The sequence below is a fragment of the Nelusetta ayraudi genome, unplaced genomic scaffold (assembly GCF_046127955.1).
Source record: "Nelusetta ayraudi isolate G7.1 ecotype Tasmania unplaced genomic scaffold, CSIRO-AGI_Nayr_v1 ptg000131l, whole genome shotgun sequence".
NCBI classification, from domain to species: domain Eukaryota; kingdom Metazoa; phylum Chordata; class Actinopteri; order Tetraodontiformes; family Monacanthidae; genus Nelusetta; species Nelusetta ayraudi.
This window is the reverse complement of record NW_027466181.1, coordinates 1,387,071-1,409,790: the sequence shown is the minus strand read 5'-3', so window position 1 is coordinate 1,409,790 and position 22,720 is coordinate 1,387,071. Positions and strand designations below refer to the sequence as shown.

Genomic DNA, 22,720 nt, shown 5'->3' with positions numbered 1-22,720 from the left:
CGGGACGGCTACGATGCAAACTCCCCTCAGAGTCCTCTCAGTGATAGCAATACAAGTTCACATAGACAAAACACTCAAAAACTCCAAAACACACAATGTATGAACTAGCGTGAGCACACAGAGACACCACACACCCACGCGGACTTACAGAGTCGCGGACAAACGCCACAGAGAAATGTTAAGGAGGGTTAGCGATACAGACCTGACGTAAGCACAGGGTTTCCAGAGAGCAGCACTTTGAAAGAAAGAGAGTTGCTCAGTCCCAGCCGCACAGCAACGGCATACAAACGGCGTCGGAAGGACAAACGCACAACAGAGGGCTATGGTTAGGAGAGGTCTACACACGCAGACGCAGACGGCAAGTGGGAAGGAAGGAAGGAAGGAATCAGGAGGAGGAAGTGACCGACAAGGAGGCACAGCGAGGAAACGACGAGAGGAAAGGAAGGAGTAGAATAGAATAGAGTTCTTTATTGTGCCCGAGGGGCCAGAAAAAAAGTCGTAGTAGCATCCACAAAATATAGGACAGACATCATACAAAGGTGACGAGAGAGGAGGAATAACAATATACAATATCCACAGTGTTTGGTAGCAAGAGAGCAAATATACAAGATACAGAACAGCAGAGGAGGAGGTGTGTGTGTGTGTGTGTGTGTGTGTGTGTGTGTGTGTGTGTGTGTGTGTGTGTGTGTGTGTGCGTGCGTGTGTTTGTGTCTGTGTGTGTGTGTCTGATGGAGGGATTTGGGGGAAAGAAGAGATGGGAGGTGGTGTTGGTGGTGGTGGGTGGGTGGGGGGTGGGGGGTTCGGGGGGGTGACTTTCTAATTAAAGGGTCTGTACAACAAAGAGTCCTGAGAGAAGGAGGGAGGAGAGGAGGGCGAGAAGGGAGAAGGCTCTACCTCTGTTGGCCGAGTTGTCAATTGCTGCAAGAGAGAGGAGGAGACGGAGAGCAGAGAGGTAAGAAGAAATGAAGAAGGAAAAGAGGAAGCGCCTGCGCTCGGGCCGCACAGACCGATGACAAGGTTTGACCTTGCCGTTGACGCTCCCTGCCTGTACGGACCTGGAAGGACCAGGTGCCTAAACTGACAATCAGCTAAACAAGCGTCATTTATGAAGAGTCGTAATGCATGGAAAACCGTTTTTTTTTTTTTTTTTTTTTTAAGTTACCGGTCATATAAGGACTTGGGCTTAAACCAGCAGGCTTGTCATATTAAAACAGGTTCTGAAGATTCACATGAAAGTACTTTGGGGCTTCACTATCTAAGTCGTCTTGTGTGTGGACATACAAAAATATTCAGTCAACATATTTTGTTTGGGTTTTTTTTCCCTAAATGTTTTCCTCAAACCTGACTCGTCAGAGTTTCTTCGAACAACTACGGAGGAAAAGCGTTGAGTTTTACCACCAGCGTGATCAAAGTGTGCCGCAGAGGTTCGGAAGGAGCTGGAGAAATGCACTCACCTCGTTTGAGAGACACCGGGAAGCTCTTCTTATCTGAGCCGTGCTCATTGGAGGCTTCGCAGGACACCCCTTTGCTCAGGATGTCGGCTGTGGCCTGCAGGCTCAAGGTGCTCACCACCATGTTGCCTTCCACCGACACCGACTGCGAGGGAGGGAACAAACACAGGGTTAACGCCCGGCAAGTCGCCCTGTCCCATCCCGCCCTCTGGAGCTTCTCCCGCCTGCTTCGCTTCCGAAGGAAAGTGTGTGCTGAGGCGCTGCAGTTCTGCCAATTGACCCCCTTGTGATGTCACAAAGGGAGCCGCTGTCGCAGCTCAACCGCAGCCGGGTGTTGGTTCCAACAGCTTGTTTATGTCTTCTTGCAAAGTGGTAGAAGGACCAACAAAGTAAGCTGCTTTCTGGGGATCAATAGAGCTTCTGGTTAAGTGGATTATGCAACTTGCTCCACCAGAGACCAACATAAGAGAAATAAGTTTGCTAGAATCTTTCATCAAATCAACTCTTTCCTTTCCAAGTGACGCTTCGGGTCAGTTCAAGTCTGTTCAACGTCGCTTGCTATCACTGTTTTGGTGGCAGCAGTTCAGTTCACTGTGGAGCTGTGTGGATGTAAACACGGGCATTTCTTCTCGGGGTTTCCCTGCTGTTTGAAAGTTCCGACACAGCGGCCCTCACACAGCGTTTACATATCACGAAATGACACGTTTGAAACATCCCACAAAAGGGCCGAGTGAGAGAGGTCTTTGTGACTTGGCCATCCCGGGGGTCCATCCAGGCTCCCGTTTCTATCTGATTCATTCTGCTTGTACATTCCCATCAGGTAAACAGCAATTAGCTCCGTAAGCGCCTCAACTCCCCATAAATTTGCGCACGAGGACAGGAAGTGGATCAGGTAATAGCACGTTGTGTGTTTACCCCCCTGCAGATCCCACATTCCGTACCTCTTTTCCAGAAGGCTGCCAGGTGAACTGAGGAGAAGGGAGGCCATAGGCTGAGCACTTGAGCGTCACCATGTCTCCTTCCTTGGACACCTCTCCAGGAGCCGGAGCCACGATCACCGGCTTTCCTGCAAGGGCAAGAGGAGAGCCACGGAACAAGGGGGAAAATATAAATCAAAAGCATCTATGGACGGCAAACATACATGAGGAGTAGAGAAAACTGCTGGGGAACATAGGTTAGGTTGGGATTCAGCACCTAACTGTCATGTTCCATGTATTTCCTGTTTTATTTTGAAGTCATCTTTTTGCCCAGGTGTTCTAAGGTCTGTTCCTGCTTTTTCCTGAGTTTCTTGTTATGATTTTCTTTCCTACCTGCCAAGTCTTTTTTTGTGTTAAGTCTCCCAGTTTGTTTTGCTATTAGTCACCCGCACGGAACCCTCAGTTTAGTTTTGTTAATAGTTAAAATAAAACTCTTTTTTTGGTCTGCAACCTGAAAATCCGCATCTGGCTCCTGCCGCCACGCCACCCGTACTGACACTAACAGAGTTGGAAGAGGCATCAGAATAAGAAAAAAACACTGGTTCAACGACTTCCCCAGAACAGCTATTTTCTATTACGCCCCATCCCTCCACAGCGCTGATCTACGTCTCAGTCCTGTCGGCCAGCTAGCTGCCTGCGCATGACGAAGGCTCTTCCCTTACTTCCTTGACAGTGGTCAAAGAAGGTCTCTTAAAGATGCAGCTCTCAAGAGCGACCCCGTGTGATGTCATAGAGGGCGTCTTTTCCTCCTAGCCCAGTCAGGTTTGGGTACGACCCTTTAAGAAATCATCAGTTTTAATGTTTTCTTTTGTTTGTATACAGAGGGCTAAACACGCAGCTTAGTGGAGACCTGCGTCATTTTCTGAATAGTCAACAGTGTGATGCTGCTCAGTCGGAGGCTGGAGTGAAAAATGGCGATCGGGAAAAACAGGCACATATGAGACCTTTAAGTAGGAGGTTTGTTCAAAGGTGAAGCCGTGATTTAAACTGTACTCTACACGCGATTGTGTTAACAGAAAACTTGACTGTGATGTTTTCCACTTCACTCAACCTCAACCTCAGCGGAGGAAATGCTCGACTCTTTGTGCAACCACTCTTGTGCGTGTGGATAAATACAACAAGACGGATTCTGACTTGTCGGAAACGTGACCAAACGCAGTGTTTTTCCTTTTTGTATTGCACAACCCGCACGTGGAAGCTCAGTTACCTTTGACGGTGAGGTTGACGCTGGCCTCGGCAGTGAGTCCCGGCACGGACGGCACGGCTCCGACGCACTTGTACTCTCCGACGTGATCGTAGTTCACTTCCTGTAATGACAGCGTGCCGTCCTGGGAGAGCACCTTCGATCCCTGGGGAAACACACACACACACACACACACGCACAGAAAGACATTTAATCCGCCGCCTGACATGCACCTTTCGACGCCTTGAATGCAAGTAGTGCAGGTGCCGTTGAAGAACCCAGCCCATCGCATGCTGGAAAAGCAGAAAATAACACCTCCCCCCCCCCCCCACACTGTATTTCAGCGTTCAGGCAGCTGGTCATGATGAATCTGTGCCTCACAGTTCCTCTAAACTTTTTCTCACAGTCGTCTGCGTCAGAGAACTAATGGGTTCACTGGAGAAAAAGCCTTTTTTGTTGTGTTCTTTCTTGTTGTGTTTTTTTCTACCCACATTCCAAAGACACAACAACAGATACTCTGGCCACGACGACGGACCGGCTAGCAGAGAAATGCTGCGCGCTGATAGCAAAAGTTGAACACCCACAGGCTGCTCAACTTCCCGACTTTGTGTTTATTTTATTTTTGCTGTTTTTGTTTTTTACCACAAGTTAAACCTAAATGCAGCAATGATGCAATCTATATTCTGCAATGATTGTAGGGCAAACATCTTGAATAAGAAATCACAAATCGACCAGGGTGTCTTTTATGCATTTTGGCCCAAGTTTTGATCATTTGTTGCATCTTGATCACATAAATGCATAAAAGACTTTCACACTGAGAAGAAAAAAGCGTGGAAAGACGCACCTACTGGTGACGTAACCCAACGGTATTGACGTGCAGGCTAACTTTAGTGCCTGCTAGCCCGCTAACATGCTCCTTTCTACGACAGCTCATCTTAATCAGCCATTAACCCTGAAGCGTGTGTTTAGTTTTTGTGGTAAATTGAGGCTTCGCAATTTATAGTTAAAGCACACAAAACAGAAGATGAGGTGGGAAAAAACCCAAAGACAAGTGAATGCACCACACGTTAAGCGTGCTCGACTGAAGTGAGGTAACGGGAAGGCAAGCATGCAAATTGGATCACAGCATGACTATTGGAGATTAAATCTGCAGCAAGCAATTGGAATACGACGCAAAAGCCCATCAAGTTAAACATGCATTTGGGATTGCAGCTGTGCGAAAGACAATACGAGGCCGTTTGCATAACTGGACTGTGGCTGCTGCCCACGAATCCAAAGGCTCCGCTGTTAAAAAGCAGCTGCGCACTCAGTAACCGAGTGGAGGGCCCACGTTTACACATTTTCAAACATGCGAGTCAAAAAGGCAAGAGTTGCAGCAGAAAAAAAAAAAACAGGCTTCAAAGTCGAGCCAGAAAAACACAAGGCCAAATATGGAGCCATGACGGGCCGCAGTGTTCAAGACGGATGATGTTTGTGTTTTAAAAACCTTAATCTGGGAATGTTACAAAAAAAACAAAGGGAAGAAAAATCTCTGCAGGCAGACGTTCACTGATTCTCTCTGCTCTTGGAAACGAGCCATTTTTCCATGAACAGGCATGAGGGGGAAGGAGGAGGTGACGGGGCGCACCATCATCCAGTGCACGGTGTGTGCAGCCGAGGCCTTGGTCTTGCACTGCCACTCCACCTTGTCTCCGAGCATGACCACCTGGGCCTGGTCAGGGATCACGCTCACCGGGTCGATGTCTGGAGGGCAAAGAAAAAAGGTTGAAACCCGAACATTCTCACAACGGTTGATGAACAAAAGTGATATTCTTGCAATGCATAACACTCAAGCAACCGCTCTGAAGTTATGCCAATTTTCCAAGTTGAATTTTGGGAGTGCTCCATGATATTCCGAGGCTATCTTGCTTAATGCAGGCGATAAAATCACATTAGGGAGTGTCGTTGGGATAACATTAAAGCGCAGATAAACTGTGAAGAATTAAATTGGATATCGGCCCTCTGAAAGAATTCCATTCAAGTTCATTCCATTCCCTATTAGCTCTGTGATTTATGGACGAGGCGCCCCGGCTGCAAAAGAATGGAGTGGGATTTTTTTTTTCCCCGAGTGGCGCTTGTATTTTTTTTTTTTTTCCCCGTATGCGTCGCGCTCGCTCACAGTTGACGGTGAGAGCCACAGTTCCGGTCAGGTCCGCGTCCAGGTTGTCGTAATCCACCCCCTTGCAATTGTACATGCCGCTGTCGGTGCGCTTGACAGACTTGAGGACCAGGAGGCCGTCCTGGCCTCTGATGGCTTTGTCCTGGGGGTGGGAGGGCAGAGACAAACAGTTGAACTCAACACCACACTGAGCCATGGCGGAAGAGCAGGTGGAGAAAAAACACGCACATCTTTGGAGAAGTCAAACTCGGGCTGCGGGTTTCCGTCGGTCTCGCACTTCATGGTGACGGTGTCGCCCTCCTTGACCGGGTCGGCGTTGACGAGGACGAAGGTCGCCGTCTCCGAGGGATCTGCATGGATGGAGAACAGGTGAGAGCTGCTTCAAGGGAACTCGAGTCATCCCTGAGGGTTTTCTTTTCTTTTGATTCACAACCAGCAGTGAAAAGCAAGACAGAAAAAAACAAAACAGGATGACGACAATAGCTGCGTTGTCATTAAAGTTTTTCGCAAAATAAAAGCGGTATTTCGAAAATTTCGACCAAGTACAATTGCGATTTGCAGGTGTTTCAATTTAACGGTGTGAAACGCTTAAGCCGTAATTCTCGATATATTTAATATCACGAAATTTACGAGAATTACGTTTGCTTTTATTTTTTTTACGTATGTTTGCTGTCAAGAATGCTTGTTACATTTTTCTCTTTGATTCCTTGCAAAAGATATTCTGTCCAAAAACAACGCACCATTTTCACCTAAAGTGAACTGGTCACGTGACCAGGTTTTTATAGCGATATTTAGGTTTTGCGCAAATTCTAGGTGTAATGGAAACGCAGCTAATGAGACTTAATGAGAATCATGCAGCGACCACCTTCTTCTTCTATTAGCCTCTAAGCTAAGCTAAACAGACTTCTCTCCATCTCTGCCATAGCTGCTGCTTCCTCTCTGATCTCCATCTGATTTTCCCCTGCGGAGAACTTCATGCCTGAACTCGTTCATCAAGAGGCCCCGCAGCCACTTTGAAATTAAGAAGTGAAAAAAAACAACTAAACAAGCCCCACCCACCACACTAGCCAAACCGCCCTTCCCTCGGCTGACTCACAGTTGAGGTTGATCTTGATGGTGTCGGAATTATTCTGCTTGATCTGCTCTCCCGGCATCTTGTACTCCACCACGCAGTGAAACACGGAGTCCTTGTCCGCCTTGGTGGGCTGCATGTACAGGGTGCTCATGATGGTGAAGAGACCCGACGCCTCCTTCACCACGGCGGGGACCATGTAGGTCTCTGAGAGAGAAGCCACACAACCAGTGAGCGTCTGATTTGCGAATCTGAGGCAGCGTCATCTCACATTGCTGCTGCTGCTGCTGCTGCTGCTGCTGCTGCTGCTGCTGCTGCTGCTGCGGCTACGTACTCTCCTGCCTGTCTTTGACCTCCGGCAGGGGCTGCTCGTCCTTGTACCAGATGATTCTTGGCATCGGGTGTCCGTTCATTGTCACACATTTACCGATCTAAAAGGAAGAAAAAAAAGAATTTAGATCGGCTACAATGGCAAAATCACATTTTTTTATTTTATTTAGGAGACACACACACACACACACACACACACCTCTGAGCTGGTGGTCCCTCCCACAAAAATGCTCTGGGATGCCGGACTGGTGAGTTCTGGCTTTTCAGGAGCGACTGAGGCAACAAGGAGAGTGAGGGAGAGGAGCCGTCATTAATGATGATTCACAGTGCGGCGAGGAGAGAAAAAAACAAAACATCAAAGACACATAAAAAAAAAAACCCCGCACAAACTTCTCTAACGCTTCCAAGCCTGCTGACCCAACTTAATTAAGCTGAGCAGTAAATAACATCATTATTATACGCTTACCCCGGATAAGGATCAAATGTGCCCAGAACAAAAGAAGCTAAAAAACAGCAACTTATTTCTTTGGCTCCCACAGTGGCGGCACCGAGCACCGCAGGTGTGAATGAGTGCTGCCTCCTGGTTGAGCTGCCACTTTATTCCACAGCGACTCGTACACACCCAAGGTCATCTGACAGCCGCCGGCAGCTGCCGGCTGCTTGTGAAAACAAACAGTGGACAGCTTTTCCTCTCCGTCTCGCTGCCATCGTTCGGTCCAAAACTGGAGCTGAAGGGCTTTTATTTCATTTTACATGTGACCCACAACGCAGTCTGTCGTAATTCTGTCGCAGAACAGGGTCTGTTTTTTTTCAGCAGTTTCATTACTGGCAACCACAACAACCACTAAAATCTTTTTTTGTTTGTTTGTTTTTTTGATGAATAAAGGTTTTCCAGGATTGAAACCAGCAGCTCAAATGTTTGAAGCACAGAATTGTACAAGATGAATAGAGATGCCCATGCATGATCTGTTTTGTATTTTGTGCACACGCACACACACACACACACGCGCACACACACACACAGGCAGTTTACTCTTCTCCACGGCTCCTGGGAGAGACAAAGCCGGCCGTGAGCGATGCAGCTCCGGCCCCCCAGGAGAGCTCATAACTCAGGCCTATTAAGCCAAGGCGGGACGGAAAGACAATAACTCACCTCACAATGAGTCGAGTGCTCGGATGAGGAGTAATTGCGGGTCTGTGGCCACTGACGTTTTTTTTTCTCACAACATGTGGGCATAGAGTGACACACTTGGGAAGGGGGGGGGGGCTTCACTGTGATGTGTCGCCTGCCACCAGCCGGCCTGCTGACAGTCAACGGCCTGCTGCTGTTTTACACCTCTGAGTCCCAGTGACTTCATGTCGAGATCATTTGAGCTCAACATTTTAAAAACAACCACAAAAAATGATGACCCTCTTTTCTTTTTTTTTTTGCTTTGGTTGACAGACTGAGGTCAGTCTCAGGCTGCGGCCTCACAGCCCAGCCAAGATGTATGAGATATGACAGGTGTGATTGCACGATCAATCAGCCACGTCACAAGTGATTAGATTGCTGTTAATTGACCTGCGGGGGGAACCTATCAAAATAAAATTGGCCTCTGGTAATAATAAAAAAAAAAAATCAAGTCTCGGTATTCCTGTGCGTGAAACAAACAAGTTCAAACCGACGCTGTTTAAAAGAGACGTCAACATTTTTTTTCCCGCTTGCGACGTCTCCATTAAGGAAGGGTTATTTTGGAGCGCGCGTGAAACACAATCAGTGAAAGTGATTAGCGCGATTAAAGCCACTTTCCCGATGGCCGGCGTGCGCCGACCTGCTTCAGGCTGTAAAAACTTGGGCTGCAAAAACAAGCCGTAAATTCCTCTCCGTGTCACCGCAGGGCTGATGGAGAAAGTGACGGAGAAAAGGTTGGCGTTTCTTTTGGGGGGGGTTTGTTTGTTTTTTAAAGGGGCGGGGGCCAAAGGTCAAAACAGGTCTACTCACAGAAGACTTTGAGCATGGTGGAGGCATCGCCGACCCCGGCAGCACCGGCGGTCACCTGGCAGTAGTAGACCAGCTCGTCGAAAGGCTGCACGGCGGCGATGTTCAGCGCGAAGCTCTCGTCGATGGAGACGCGTCCCGACAGACGCGTCCCGTCGTCGTTCTGCTGCTCGCCGACCTCCGAGCGGAACGCCACGCGCTTCCTGTTTCCCGACTCCTCCTGCTGGATAGGGGCCGGGGGCAGGAAATGGAGACAGAAAAAAAGTTGCGGGAACTCCGAACCTCCGTCGTTGGAGAAGGACGCGTCGACGCGCGAGGAGCACTTACGATGTACCACTCGACCAAGTTGCTGCTGGACGCCGGCGAGACGCTGAAAGTGCAGGGCAGCTTGGCCAAGTTGCCTTTCAGCACCTCCACTTTGTCCGGCACGGTCACGGTCACAGCCCCGCGACACCCTGGAGGAGAAACGAGGTCACGCAGGTCAGAGAAGGCACACATGTCCGATGTGTTGCATGCAAACAAGAGAATCAGAAGAACAAGTTCATCAGCCGCTATGTAACTTTTAGCAGCCTCAGCTGCACCGTGGAAAAAAAGGCAGCAACAAAAATGAGATAAGATGGCAAAAAATGTTTTGTATCTCAAACCGCAGCGGACAAATTAAAAAAGAGGACAGGATGCACCGATATCTGGTTGTTACGTTGTAGAGTTGTTTTAACTACCGGCGGCCAAAAACTATGCTACAGACTTTGCTACAAAACTGACAACAAACCCACTGCGTCTGGTTTGCTAGAAATGTAGCAAAGAAACGGAGCGGCCGACTGGTGTGAAATGTGACTTTTCCCGTCGGACACAAACGTCAGCGAGAAGCAGGTGGATGGATTATGTCTGGTGACGAAAATAACATTTCTTCTTTATTTTGAACGTCTTGATTTCGCAAGAATGATCCCCTTTCTGCTCTGTGTTCGAGCCCCGTGGGAGACAGAGAGGCCGATATCACTGTCAGCGCCCCAATTCAACAGAGACATTAAGATGCGCAGCAGCGTCCGCCGCGATCAATGGGAGAGGAGCAGGCGGGGCCAGAGCGCCGACCCCGGCTGGTGCCTGTGGGGAGCGCCGCAAAACTCTTTGTACATCTTTGTTCAGCAGCACGACAAAAGAAAAAGAACAGTCAGATACAAGCAGTGGGCAAAAAAAAAAGGAGGAGGGTGAGTGAAAAAGAGCACGAACAGTGGACGGGAAGCAAGAAACGGTCACGTAGGAAAAGTCAGGGTCAGGCTTGACATTTTTCATGGAGCGCCTCATCGCAGAGGTCTCAGAAAGGAGCCACTGCAAGTTGGAACAGCAACGCTTTGCGTCATCTCTGAGTGCCACAAACACAAGAGCAACTAGCGTTGCCAAGTTCAGGCATATTCTTTTCATTTAGGACAAAATCTATACAGATAAAGTACAAGTTGCAAAACTTATAGAACGATAGCAAACAACAATGAAACAATAGCCACAAATGAAATCAGAGGGCTTGAGGTTGAATAAAGTTGAGACAATAACATATTTTTCACACAAGCTGCTTCCAGAGCAACCAGAGGACACGATTGCACAATCCCCTTCAGAAGAACAGCATTCAGTCAGTCCGTATTCTCATTCAGAGCATCACACCAATGGAATACAGTACCACAGTCAATCAGAGTCTCCATCATATCACTCGTTTAAAGTCACCGCAAAGGACTTTTGGCCGCTTGTTGACGCCCAACACTGTGAGCACTAGTAGTACCACTACCAATTATTTATCTATTTATCTATACTGTATTGATTTATCTGTTTTTATGATGCCGTGTGATCTGTTAATTGTGTATTCTTATTGAAGCGTCTATTAACATCTGGAAAAAGGACCACCGATGGAAACTAGCCCTAAGCTAACTCGGGTATATTTACTTTCGCAAGAAAATGTCGATTAATATACTCGTCCCTTTTAAAAAATAAAGAAATTGAAAAAGCTTCATGTTTTGGTCGCTTTCTGGGTTTTAACTGTTAATATTCTCTAAATAAGACGACAAAACGCAGCTTTAAAAACAATAGCATTTGGTCGTTGGTCGGCAAATTTGCGAACAGCCAAATGTGTTCGCGCGTTCGCATCTCATCTAGTGTGATGTCATCGCATCAACATCGAGGTTTGAATAATTCAGCCGCTGCGAAGAAGCCGACGAGAGCGAGAGGAGCAACTTCTGCCGGGAGTCAGCGCCGTCTGACAGACGGGCGGGGCTTTTTTTTTACTGAGCGAGAGGGCAGCGAGAGAGATGCAGGCGAGGAAGATGAAAGGCTATTTGCTGAAGAAAACGTCTTAAGGAGAGATGAGAGGGGCTAAGGGACGAGAGGGAGAGGGAGGGGGGGAGGGAGGGAAGAGGGTGGGAAAGAAGAAGCGGCGAGAGATAAGAGGGCGAGCCGCCCAATTCGGGGGTTTATTTTGCACAAGTGTTTGCCAAACACATTCCAGTCGGGGTCGCGGGCCGTGATTCACGGCGGCTCGCAAAACCAACAGGGGTCAAAAGGTCGGCCAGGCGCTGACATCTAATGAAAAAGATGCGACGTCCGCGCCACCCCCACCTCCGCCCCGGCCACCACCGCATTCTTTCACTTCCTCCTTAATTCACTTTCCAGTCTCCCCCCCCCACTCCCCTCTCCCGCTCTATTCTTGCCCCTCCCTCGTCCCTCTGTCATCCCTCCATCCTGTCCCTCTCTCCCCTCCGTCTGGCTCCATTAGCTCGGCAGCGCCCGAGTGTAACAGCATTAGTTGTCCAAGTGCGGTCTCATGTTTCCGGTTTGGTCGGAGGGAGGTGGAGCTGGGCTGATCCGGAGCGCAGGAATGTGATTGTAAACAAAGCGGCCCTTGGAATCGAAGTGTCCCGTCAAGTGCAGCATGGTTTGGGAAAAAAAAATAAAAAAAATACACAGCATTAAGTCAAGAGACTGGATGCCACAAGCTGAAGGACACTTTATTGTGTTTTGGATGGAATCTCAGAGGTGAAGACTGGGAGGTTGAGGGGGACCTTTAGTAGTTGGACTGTTGTGTCAGTGCTGAGGAGAGGAGTGCGAGACATGGATCACATGCTTTAACCCACAGGAGTTGGTCAGTAGGAAGGAGAGGGGCAGCGCTGCTGCTCAGGCCTGTGTGTTCATGTTGAGGCCACAGTGTGTATGAAATCCATTGGTTTTCTCCATAGATTCAATAAGATTGGATCGATTGAAAGGTTTATTTAATTTGCTGAATTCCATTGGCTCTGTCTTCACCAGTGACTTTTCCGAAGGCACTCACAAAGAAAATGGAATATTACAGCCACTCGCTCATATTGCAGACGCATCACAGGCTACAATGTCGCCACCGACGTGCACTTTTTCCCCCCTCCGCAGCATGAAATCGTGGAACTCGAACAACCGAGTCGAGTCGCTGACTCATCGGCCCAAAAACTTCTTTCAAAGTCCATTCTCTTGCCTGCCGGGCTTGAGTGGTCGCCATCGTGAACCGCAGAGTGAGCCATCGACCGGAGACGTCTGGATGTTTCTGCTTCGATATCACTTTAAGTTTTCATAACCGGCCGCATCCAACATAACGTTTCCTCGATCTGAGTCAGGAGGAATCGAACCTTCCGCAGAAGATGCTTCGAGTCGTGATGTGAGCCATCTGCCATCCCTCGTCCGCCGTCTCTGATTTGATTTGACCCCCTCCCCCCTAGTGTGCAACACCCGATTTCTCCTTTCACCTCTCGCACACATCCTTTGACAATATGTTTTGGCTCCGGAGTGATCAGTCACGTCCGCCGGGAGGCAGCTGGACGGACAGAGTCGCACAATTAGAGCGTAATTAGGGAGACCTACGACCGATCTGAGCCTGGAGCTGCCACCGCATGTCTGTGTTTGTGTGTGAGGAAGAGAGAGAGAGAGAGAGAGAGAGAGAGAGAGAGAGAGGAAGAGAGGAAGAGAGAGAGAGAGAGAAGGCGCAGGCTGTTTGCTGTCACCTTGTCAATTGTGTGAGAGGAGCAGAGGGTCTGGGGCTGTTTTTCAGTCGGGGTGGGTGGGGGGACGGGGGAGACGGGTGGGGGGGGGGGTGGCAGTGTGGGGGGTGGCAGGCAGCTTCATGGGGGTCTCGTTAGCCGACACAGGCCAGATAATCGGATTTGGCCAAAGAGAAGGGAAAGTGTGTGTGAGGTGGTGCGTGACCGGGCCGGGAGACAGATGGGGACGAGACGGTCGGTCAGGCTGTGACCCACACACACACACACACACACACACACACACACACACACACAACACAACATGTAAAATTTATGAGCGAGTGAAACATCCCAAAAAGCCTGATTTAAGTACAGTTGGAAAATAACTAAAATATGGTTGGGGGTGGGGGGGCGTCTGCAGCTGAAACAGAGCGAGAGAGAGAGAGAGAGAGAGAGAGAGAGAGAGAGTGGAAGAGAAGCCAGTAGAAGAGAGTCGGTCCCTAATCTACTGAAAAGTTAATGTGAAGATGCCTTTAATATTCGCTCTGTGCTTCCTTCAAGCCTCCCTAATCGAACGCCCCTCTCTCTCTCTCTCTCTCTCTCTCTCTCTCTCTCTCTCTCTCTCTCTCTCTCTCCATCCATCTCATCTCCTCCTACATGAAAACAAGCAGCCGGACCCTGCCCCCCCCCCTACCCTACCCCCCCCCACCCCCCCTCTCCCTTTTTCCTCACCTCACTGCTGTATCCCGGACATTAAACCAGGAGGCCCCCATCACCCACTCGGCCCCTCCCGCCCTCTGGCCGACTCTCACTCTTTTCATCCCTCCTTCTCAAAGAGCATTCGTTAGTAGCCAGTGCACAAAATTTCGCTGCGCGTGTGCTTGAGGGGAGGTGGGGGGGGGAGAAAAGAGAATTCGAGATGGCGCAAGGAAGAGGCACAAAGACTCGGCGCAGCAGTCAGTCAGTGTGTGTGTGTGTGTGTGTGTGTGTGTGTGTGCATGTGAGTGTGTGTGTGTGTAAAAGCCTCCATGAGTGTCACCCGACTGGAACCTCGGCGAAGCCACCATAAACTTTTCCTGCGCTGCTCGAACCTGCTCACCCCGCTGTTGAACACAAACACCTGAGCTCATCTCCCCTTGATTCTACTGTGAGCACCTGGACAACGGTGCTATGGGCGAGCAAGACCCCATTTAGTGTGTGTGTGTGAGAGAGAGAGAGAGTGAGAGGAGGGAGAGAAAGAAGGAGATAAAGACCTGCATCGACCCTGATTTATCAGACCAAAGAGGACAAAAGAGAAATCTGGCAGGAAACCTGCATTTGGATGGTGTGTGTGTGTGTGTGTGTGTGTGTGGTCCCTGGCTCTAACAGGATTAGCATGCCCGTCTGTTGGCAAAGCAAACAGTGACCTGCAGCAGAAGATGCAGCCTCAATGTCACAGGAACCTGAGAGGCAACCAACAGCGGCGGATCATCGGCGTAGCGACAACAAGCACTTGTTGTCCCCCGGAGCAGCACGCATCTACTAAAACTCATTTTATTTGTGTGTTTAGTTTTATTTTATTTTATTTTTTTAAATCATATATTTGACTCAAACTTCTCTGTGCTTCCTGGGCTCAGAGGTGTGGCAACTTGTCCAGTAATGGGCTGCTGTTATTGCTGCACGGTGCCGTCTGGCTCCCATCTTCAAGAGAAACAGACCCACTGACGCTCATTGAGTGCTCGCATTAGTCTGTCCGGATGGGAACGGCGTGCACTTTTTGAGGAAATTCGGTTTGCATGCACATTAGGCCCACAGAACTCAACGGGTGCCCCCAACAGAGAGCCAGCGGCGTAGCGGAATAAAGACTGGGCTTACCATTCCCGAAAACCTCTGAAACTAAAATATGCCTTTTAAAAGCTACAAATTGTTTGTCCTAAAAAGACTGCAAGGGGCGTCTCTGCCGTCCTGATTAGGCAGGAGGGATAAAGTGGATTTTTAATAATTTATTGGCCGTTATTGGATGATGTTGGAATAGCTGATGAAGGGGGAGATGATTATGAAAGGGTGTGTTTGTGCATGTGCGTGTGTGTGTGTGCGTGTGAGTGAGTGAGATGAGGGCAGACCGGGTCAGACTGCCAGTGTCGGGGCGGGACCATGTAAGGCCTGGAGTCCATCAGCGCCTGGCTGATGAAACAAGAACAGGTGCAGTTCAGGAACAGCAGCAGCTGCAGCAGCAGCGGCAGCAGCAGCGGCAAGGCGCTCATTCATGCACGCACGCACACACACACTCACAGACACACAAGCGCGGAGGGAGAGCGACAGGCGCGGTGAGACACAGAGATGACAGACAGGGACAGGTATGGAAGTTTGCCAACCGGAAAGAACACTCGGGGTTTTGTTGAAGTAAAACTTTTAGCAACCAAGAAGGCAAAACAACAAAGAAAACACAGTTGCTTGAAAAATTGGACTGAAATAGTCCAGTGTCTGTCTCCCCGGACTCTTTCAAAAATAGCTGTGCGCCGAAAAAGGGTCACGGAAAGTCCGGCATTGTGGAGGAGGAGGAGACACAAAACAGTGTTTTGTTTTTCAGGGTTTTAAAATGTCCTCCACATCCTGTTAAACTGTGAGAAGTCGCCCCGCCCTGCTGCCGAGGCGCTAACAGGGGCCCCCCCAACAGGGGCTGCCAACGTCTGCGCCCTTTGCTGCCTTTAAAACAATCCTCGCCAATATCCTGTTGCTGTGAAAAGTCAAATAAATATCTCGTCGGGTCGCATTCCAAAATATCCAACAAACAAAAAGCAGATCCGACAGCGTCCAACCAGGCAAACGCAACTCTCCTTCACGAAGGAGGCGCTGTGTGACTGCACCTTCGCGAGAGAGAGAAAGAACTCTTAAAAGGAGCTCTTGAACGCAGCCAAGCTTTAAGAGTCGGATTGAAACAAACTACCTCAAAACGGAGAAATCTCCAGAGCGTTTATTCGGCGAAGCTCTGCAATCAGAGGAATCAGCAGTAGAAAAAAAAAAACCTCCGGCCTGCAAACCTTATCATGCTTTGCAACCCACCGGCCAGAGGACTCGACAAATAATTACTAGCAGCCATCTGCTCCACTTCAAAGACGGTATCTGGGTGTCTAATTGAGGTGGAGTAGCGGTGCGGTGGTTTCATGGCTCAGTCAAACCCGGCGTCCATCCCTCCCGCTTTTATTACAGATTGCACAGGAGTTTTTTATGACCCTCTTGTGTAATATCTGCTGTTGCATCAGGGGAGCGAGCGGCGGCGGGGCAGAGGGGATGTGATTAAAGGTGAGATAGACCGATTCCAGGATGTTCCGGTGCCACATGTAAAGCTCTCACTCGGCAATAACAGGATATGGGACCGTCCGTCTTCCTGTCTGGGCTTGTGCAGGTTTTACCACCTGAGAAGGAGTTCAAACCGCACCTGCGACCCCGAGGCGCCGCACAGACATGCATGCACAGTCTCAGGTTTAATGGTGGGGGTTTTTTTATTTTATTTTTTTTTGCTTTTTCGCTTTTTTGGTCATATGGGTCCTGCAGGAGATTTGAGATTTATCTCAAGGTGGGCTAATAATGGCGCTGTACTGTCCCCAGTTCCCAGCTGCCAATTATTTTACGAGGATAAAACCTGCAGATGCCAATTTTAGCCAATTCTAGGGACTGTTAATATGTCTGAAACCTATTTTACAGGATTAGTGGGAAAATTACTTTATCTTGATAAACGATAGTATCAGGCTATTGGCTAACTGGCTGTAGCCACTCTACTGTTGCTGAGTGCCTTCTTGAGCGCTTTCTCAAGCGTCAAGTTGGTAGATCTGAACATTTTTGGACTTTTTGGAGTTGCTCTGTAGATTTTCTAACTTGCACTTCAAGAGTGTTGCTTAAATGACACGCTTGCTTTAGTCTTTGAACAAGCAGTAAACAAAAAGCTGCAGGACCGCTGACAGGCGGAAGGACTGGATCATATTATCAGATTATCACTGTCTGAAAAACTTGGCTATTGTGGCTATTGTGTCAAACTGTGACACAGAATCACAGCCTTGAGGTCTCCCCCTGGTATGATGGGAAATATTTTTTTATTGCAAGAATCTTGTAACCTTTTTTGCTTGTGTGTGGATTGGATTCTCTCCTGTCGTGCTAAAGTTTTATGACTCTTACACCCAATATTTGTTTCCCCTTGAAATCCGTTACCTCATCACATCTCAAGTGCAAGCGTGCCCACGGCTGAAGATGAAGCGATTAGCTCTTCAAACAAACTTCATTTTGGATTCTCGAGAGGAACTGTATTTATTTTATTTTTTTCAAAAAGAGTGAGGAGAGACGGAGGGCATGGTAGAGGAGGACGAGGACTGGCACGAGTTCCTGGGGGTTGATGTTGACGTAATGCAGCTGAGTCAAGCATAAGGCTATTAGCAGTTAGCCGTTGGACATCATAGCACCTCCCAACTGCCATAAAACCGGCAATGTTCGCACCTGCGTGCCCCATTCAAACACGATATAACGCTGGGCAGAGAGCTTCCACAGGGTTCAGTGACTTGGCAAATAGTGGTGTGGCTGGAGGGCAGCGAGGGGGCGTTGCAGTGTGTGCGGCTGTGATAGATAAATCACAACTTTGCCAGTGCGTGTGTGTGTGTGTGTGTGTGTGTGTGTGTGTGTGTGTGTGTGTGTGCTTGTTGTGTCATCTCACGGCAGTTTAGGGGCTGGGGACAAACAGAGTGGAGTGGGCTACAAGGTCGGCCCCTCACAGACTCCTTTGTCTGCGGGGGGGGGGGGGGGGGGGGGTGGCAGATTCCCCCTGGCCACAGCTGTTGTCCAGGCAACGGGGTGAGAAGTCAAGCCCATTCAAAACAGGAGAGTTTCGAGCCGTGTGTTCCGAGAGTGCGTTTGTGTGGATGCCACGTTTGGAGAGGGGATATGGTGGAGGAACGGGCGGGACGGGGGGAAAATGGGGGGGCAGGGCATTTTGTTTGTCCTCTTTGAAAACATGAGCCAGCGAGTCGGGAAGAAGGAGGAGGAGGAGGAGGAAATAACGACAAGGATGGATGGTGGGAGCAAGGAGAGGGGAAACAACGGGAGAGAACCTGGACCGGGCGCATGAGTAGAATATGAATTTGCGCAAGTGAAATTCTCCTGCCTGTTCTACAGAAAAATGAAGAAATCAAACAATTGACTAGATGCTGCACATTCAGTCAGAATACATCTCACAGAAAACGTGCAGAAACACAAATACCACTTTGAAGGATTAGAGCCGAATACACGTTTCAATCTGCGACATACTGTGAAATGTTGTTTTTTAGCCACCGAGGATTCGCCCTGTGTTTCGTCCACTGCAGGGAACTGAAACGATCATTTGGTGCAACAACCTCAGGGCCAATTATCTGACAAACGACTTCCATCTTGGCAGCACAATCTTGGCCCCAAATCACGTGACGCCGTCCGTGACGCATTAGTGCGGCGGCTAGCCAGTGTCTTGCTCGTATTAGAGCTCAATTATAGCTAGTTATGACTAGATGGTAACAAGGTAAAGGGGGCAAATAATAAATTGAGAGAATTTCGTGACTTTTCTTTCTTCCTCCCTTTTCAATCAAAGCGAGGAAAACCGAGAGTGTCGGCCAATTACCCCACCATGCCTCCTCCTGGGCACCTTTCATTTTCAGGGGTAACTCAATTTGGTAAGGGAGGGAAGTGTGCGTGTGCGCGCGTGTGCGCGCGTGTGCGTGCGCGTGCGCGTGTGTGCGTGTGTGTGCGTGTTCCCAGACCAACCGAGAGGCGAGCCAATCAGTCGATGTCATTTAAGGGGCAGATATGAGAAAAGGTGTTAATATTTAATGTTTCTGGGGCCCCCTGAATATGGGCCTCCTCACCCCTTCTCCCCCCTCCCATCCATTCCTCTCCCCTCAGGCACTCCAATTAAATCACCCTGTCCTTTTCTTCCCCCTCCGCACCAATCTCTCGTGCCAGTCCCTCCACCGCCACTGGCAAAAAAAAAAAAAAAAAATCAAATGTAGAAGGAGAAAGGAGGCAAGAATGGAGGGACAGAAAAAACAACAACAACATATATTTGCTGAAAGAGAGTTTTAGATTGTGTTCAGTGGAACGGTAAAAAGTTGAGTTGGTGAGGCAGATGCACATGTAGGCGTGGGCATTAGACCAGAGGGGACACATGTCACCCACCAAGGTCCTCGCTTGTTGTCGGGATTCAAGAGTTAAAATTGGAGCAGACAGAAAATGGGAAAAGATGGAGTGAGAGAAGTGGAGGGTCCCCGGCGTGTATCTTCAATTCCCCTCAGCCTCTGCCTATTTATCAAGGTAAATGAGTCGCCTTAATGGGCCAGGATGATGTGCAATGTTTGGCTGAGGCAATCTGCTAGAATATGTTGCCGCTAATGTCGGCAGCGGGGTCCATAATGGGCCGTCATAATGAGGCGCATCTCGTCGAAGAGAGGGGCGCTTGAAATTCCTCTCAGGGACAATCTGAGAAGTTTGATGGATGGATGGATGGATGGATGGATGGATGGATGGATGGATGGATGGATGGACAATGGCGGAGGCGGTATTCCTCCACATATCTGTGTTGTTTCGTTTGCCGCGGCCGTCTCACCACGTTTCTCTTCGAGTAATTTAATAAAACTGTCTGACTGCCTGAGAGATTGATTTGAAATATAATCAGAGCTGCGGCTCCCAAAGCATCTTAACTTTAAGCCCCTAATGGACAAAGTTTTCACAGACACTAGACTGCATTTTATTTTTTTATTTTTTTATTTTTAAACGTGATGCAAAGATGCCAGAGACTTCTTTAATGTTTATAGTGTCTGAAATGCAGGGCAAAAGAACTGATGACTTGTTAATTTTTTTCCCCCACAAAACTGATTAACGGTCTCTGGAACTGGAGGGAAGAATTATTGTCAGGCTGAGCAGTAAACTATTATTTACTAGTAAAAGTGGTTGTTGATTATATCAGAGCCCTTAATATAATGCAATGACAAAAAATTAGAAGTCATAGAGACCTATTATGGATAAAGCTCAGTGAAAAGCAGAGGATATGCAAATGGAAACAACCTTCAGACATGGTGTGGGGGAATATTGTTGGCAAAGTAGCATGTATATTGTTTCAGGACCTCACAGAAGAGTTTTTCCGACAGTTAAATCGGCCTCACAAACACTTTTTGGCTCCAGTGTGTTTTTGCTGTGGCAACCAGGCACACGGCCGTGGCTTTTACTCACGAGAGCAAGCAAGGGCTCATTAAGAGAAATGAAGAAATATCAGCGCAGACCCCTCACCGCTGCTTTTACCCCAACGCCGTTTGTTACTGTAATCGATTTCGATTTTGAAAATGCAAACGTACTGCAGCGGCTCTCGTTTTGCACTCAGGACATACTGTCCCACAGAGAGAGGAGGAGGAGGAGGGTAGTGGTGGTGGTAGGCAGGGGGCAGTCAGAAGGCTGAGTCACAGTATAAATAAGGGGCGGGACATAAAGACTGCAGCTAATCTCGCTAAAAGGGTTCGGACAAAGTGCTGCTGCCACGGGCCGTCTTTCTCGCTTCCCCTCTCCCTCCGTCCCTGAATCAATTTATTCGGAGAGTCATTTCCTATCGCACTGCACAGATAAATGCTGAGTGTGAGGCGGCTCCTGCACCCATTTACTGTAACGGCAGCAAATGGGGGGGCCGTTGTCAGCGTGTCCATTACCGAGTTTTGCGCTGGTGCATCTCCAGAAAAAAAAGCAACAAGCAGAAGAAGTTCTCGATGGGAAGTAGCGCTGTATGCAATTAGCAGATTTGTTTTGGCTTTTTTTACATTTTATATGATGCCAAATGCTGCAATGGCCGGTTGTGACTTGCAATAAACACAAAACTGCTTAAAAAAATACAGCATCTGCCTTTTATTCTCAGTTTGCTGACATCTAGCAAACAAACTGATTGGCAAATGAAGGTAAAAATGGTTATTGGACTACAAGTGAGCATCTAATCAATCCATTATATGAGATGTTGTAGGGTGACGAAAGAAACAACTCACTTTGTTCATGCCACAGCCATCATTGCATGAAATACTGGCATTACATGACAATAATTTGCAGAGGGTCAAGGCTACAGATGGCTGTTTTGTTCATTTTTAGGCTTGCATCAATTGTCTACAAGCAGACACTTTCAATGTTGTTGCACTGCACATCGTCCAGGGTCCATTGGACCGGCTGAACAAATTCCATGGAGGGTAAGCGAACGACACACCGAATAGAAATAGAAACAGGAATTCATGAGATTGTTTGCAAAATATGCGCAGTTTACTGGGCATGTTGACACCGCCAGCAACTTCTCCACATAACAGGCAGCAGCTCAAGAGGGTGAGGTCTGACTTGTGAGGTGAGCAAAAGGTGGAAGCAGGCCAGCGCCGGAGTCAAATTTCCTCTCTGGCCTCTACCTCCAACAAAGTGCCACACACATGCAGAGGTTGAAAACCGGGCTGGCCTGCCAACTCCAGTGTATTTTAATACAGACGACTGAAGGTGCGAATTTCTCCGGCTCTATTTACAGTAGCCTATTTACAGTATGACCACTGTTAGGTCCACAAACAGAGGGGAAACGTGGCGCAAACACACCTGCCTGCCCTTCATATTTCAACAGCTCCGTTCTTCAAATAAAGAGCCCCCCCCACCCCCATCCCCCACCCGCTAACCACCTGCCCACCACTCCCCCACCCCCACTCAGCCATCTCAGCCTAGATTGTAACACCCAGGTGTTTTGTTGAACTCACAAAAGAGTGAGTTCCTGAATGGATGGGTCAGACACACACAGCGCAAGCTGAGGTAAACAGAGGGACGGAGCAGAGAGAGCATGAGCAAATACCGGCAGGATGCTGAAAGCTTGCTTCCCGGTGTCGCTCCGTGTGGGGATGACCTGCTCTCCCCTCTCCCCGGCTTTTCACCAAAAAAAAAAACCCAGCAGAATCTCCAAAATGGGGACAGCCCCATGGCCAATGTGAATATCGAATGGTTAGAATGGTGTCGCACTGGAGAACAAAACAATGACTCTTTCCTGGTTATAAGACACGCCAAGAGTGGTATTGACACCAGTTTAAAGCCTAAATACACCCTAGCTGTACAAAACAGTGTGTAAGTTCAGCTGCAACAGTCAGAACTGGGAGGCAGAATGTTTATCTGCTAAATCCACTCGACAAACCACTCAACAATGTTGACTGGTCTGTTGTCTTTACAGTAATTTGAGTGGTGAACAACAGATTTGTGTTGACACAGTTCCGCATTTCCCCGTTCGCTTTAGTTGGATAATGAAGCAGTTTCCTAGAGTTCGTTCCCATGTATCTCTGAACTGCTTGAGCAAAAATCTCTGCATCTATTTCCTCATCTGCCATCGTTCCCAGCAATGTCTATCTCTCCAACTCTGCTGAGTAGCACTCTGCCCATCTCATTTAGAAACATCCCTCCCTTCTCTTATAATGAGCTGTCTTTTTTTGGGGGGGCTGAAAAGAGCAGAGAAGCCAGGGAAGAGGAACGGCGCTTCCACTTCTCCAGCTGACAGCAGCTCCCTCTTCATGCCCTCTTCTAATACCCACATGGGAGCATTCAAGAGAGCTGGAA

General features: G+C 48.6%; 1 protein-coding gene across 3 annotated transcripts in view; it reads right to left on the bottom strand.

Annotated features, from left to right (window-relative positions):
* bcam (basal cell adhesion molecule (Lutheran blood group)) overlaps positions 1–22,720 on the bottom strand; it is a 47,054-nt gene that overhangs the window by 6,797 nt on the left and 17,537 nt on the right. The window contains exons 2-14 of one of the 3 annotated variants that reach the window (XM_076050914.1): positions 9,477–9,604; positions 9,153–9,369; positions 7,371–7,444; positions 7,176–7,272; positions 6,866–7,048; positions 5,998–6,119; positions 5,770–5,911; positions 5,239–5,354; positions 3,636–3,777; positions 2,393–2,517; positions 1,455–1,596; positions 895–918; positions 203–235 (exon numbers count right to left, since the gene is read on the bottom strand). In XM_076050914.1, coding sequence (XP_075907029.1) covers positions 203–235; positions 895–918; positions 1,455–1,596; positions 2,393–2,517; positions 3,636–3,777; positions 5,239–5,354; positions 5,770–5,911; positions 5,998–6,119; positions 6,866–7,048; positions 7,176–7,272; positions 7,371–7,444; positions 9,153–9,369; positions 9,477–9,604 — 1,545 coding nt within the window. The remainder of the gene's footprint in view (positions 1–202; positions 236–894; positions 919–1,454; positions 1,597–2,392; positions 2,518–3,635; positions 3,778–5,238; positions 5,355–5,769; positions 5,912–5,997; positions 6,120–6,865; positions 7,049–7,175; positions 7,273–7,370; positions 7,445–9,152; positions 9,370–9,476; positions 9,605–22,720) is intronic. The other 2 variants (XM_076050915.1, XM_076050916.1) reach the window with 2 other exon arrangements.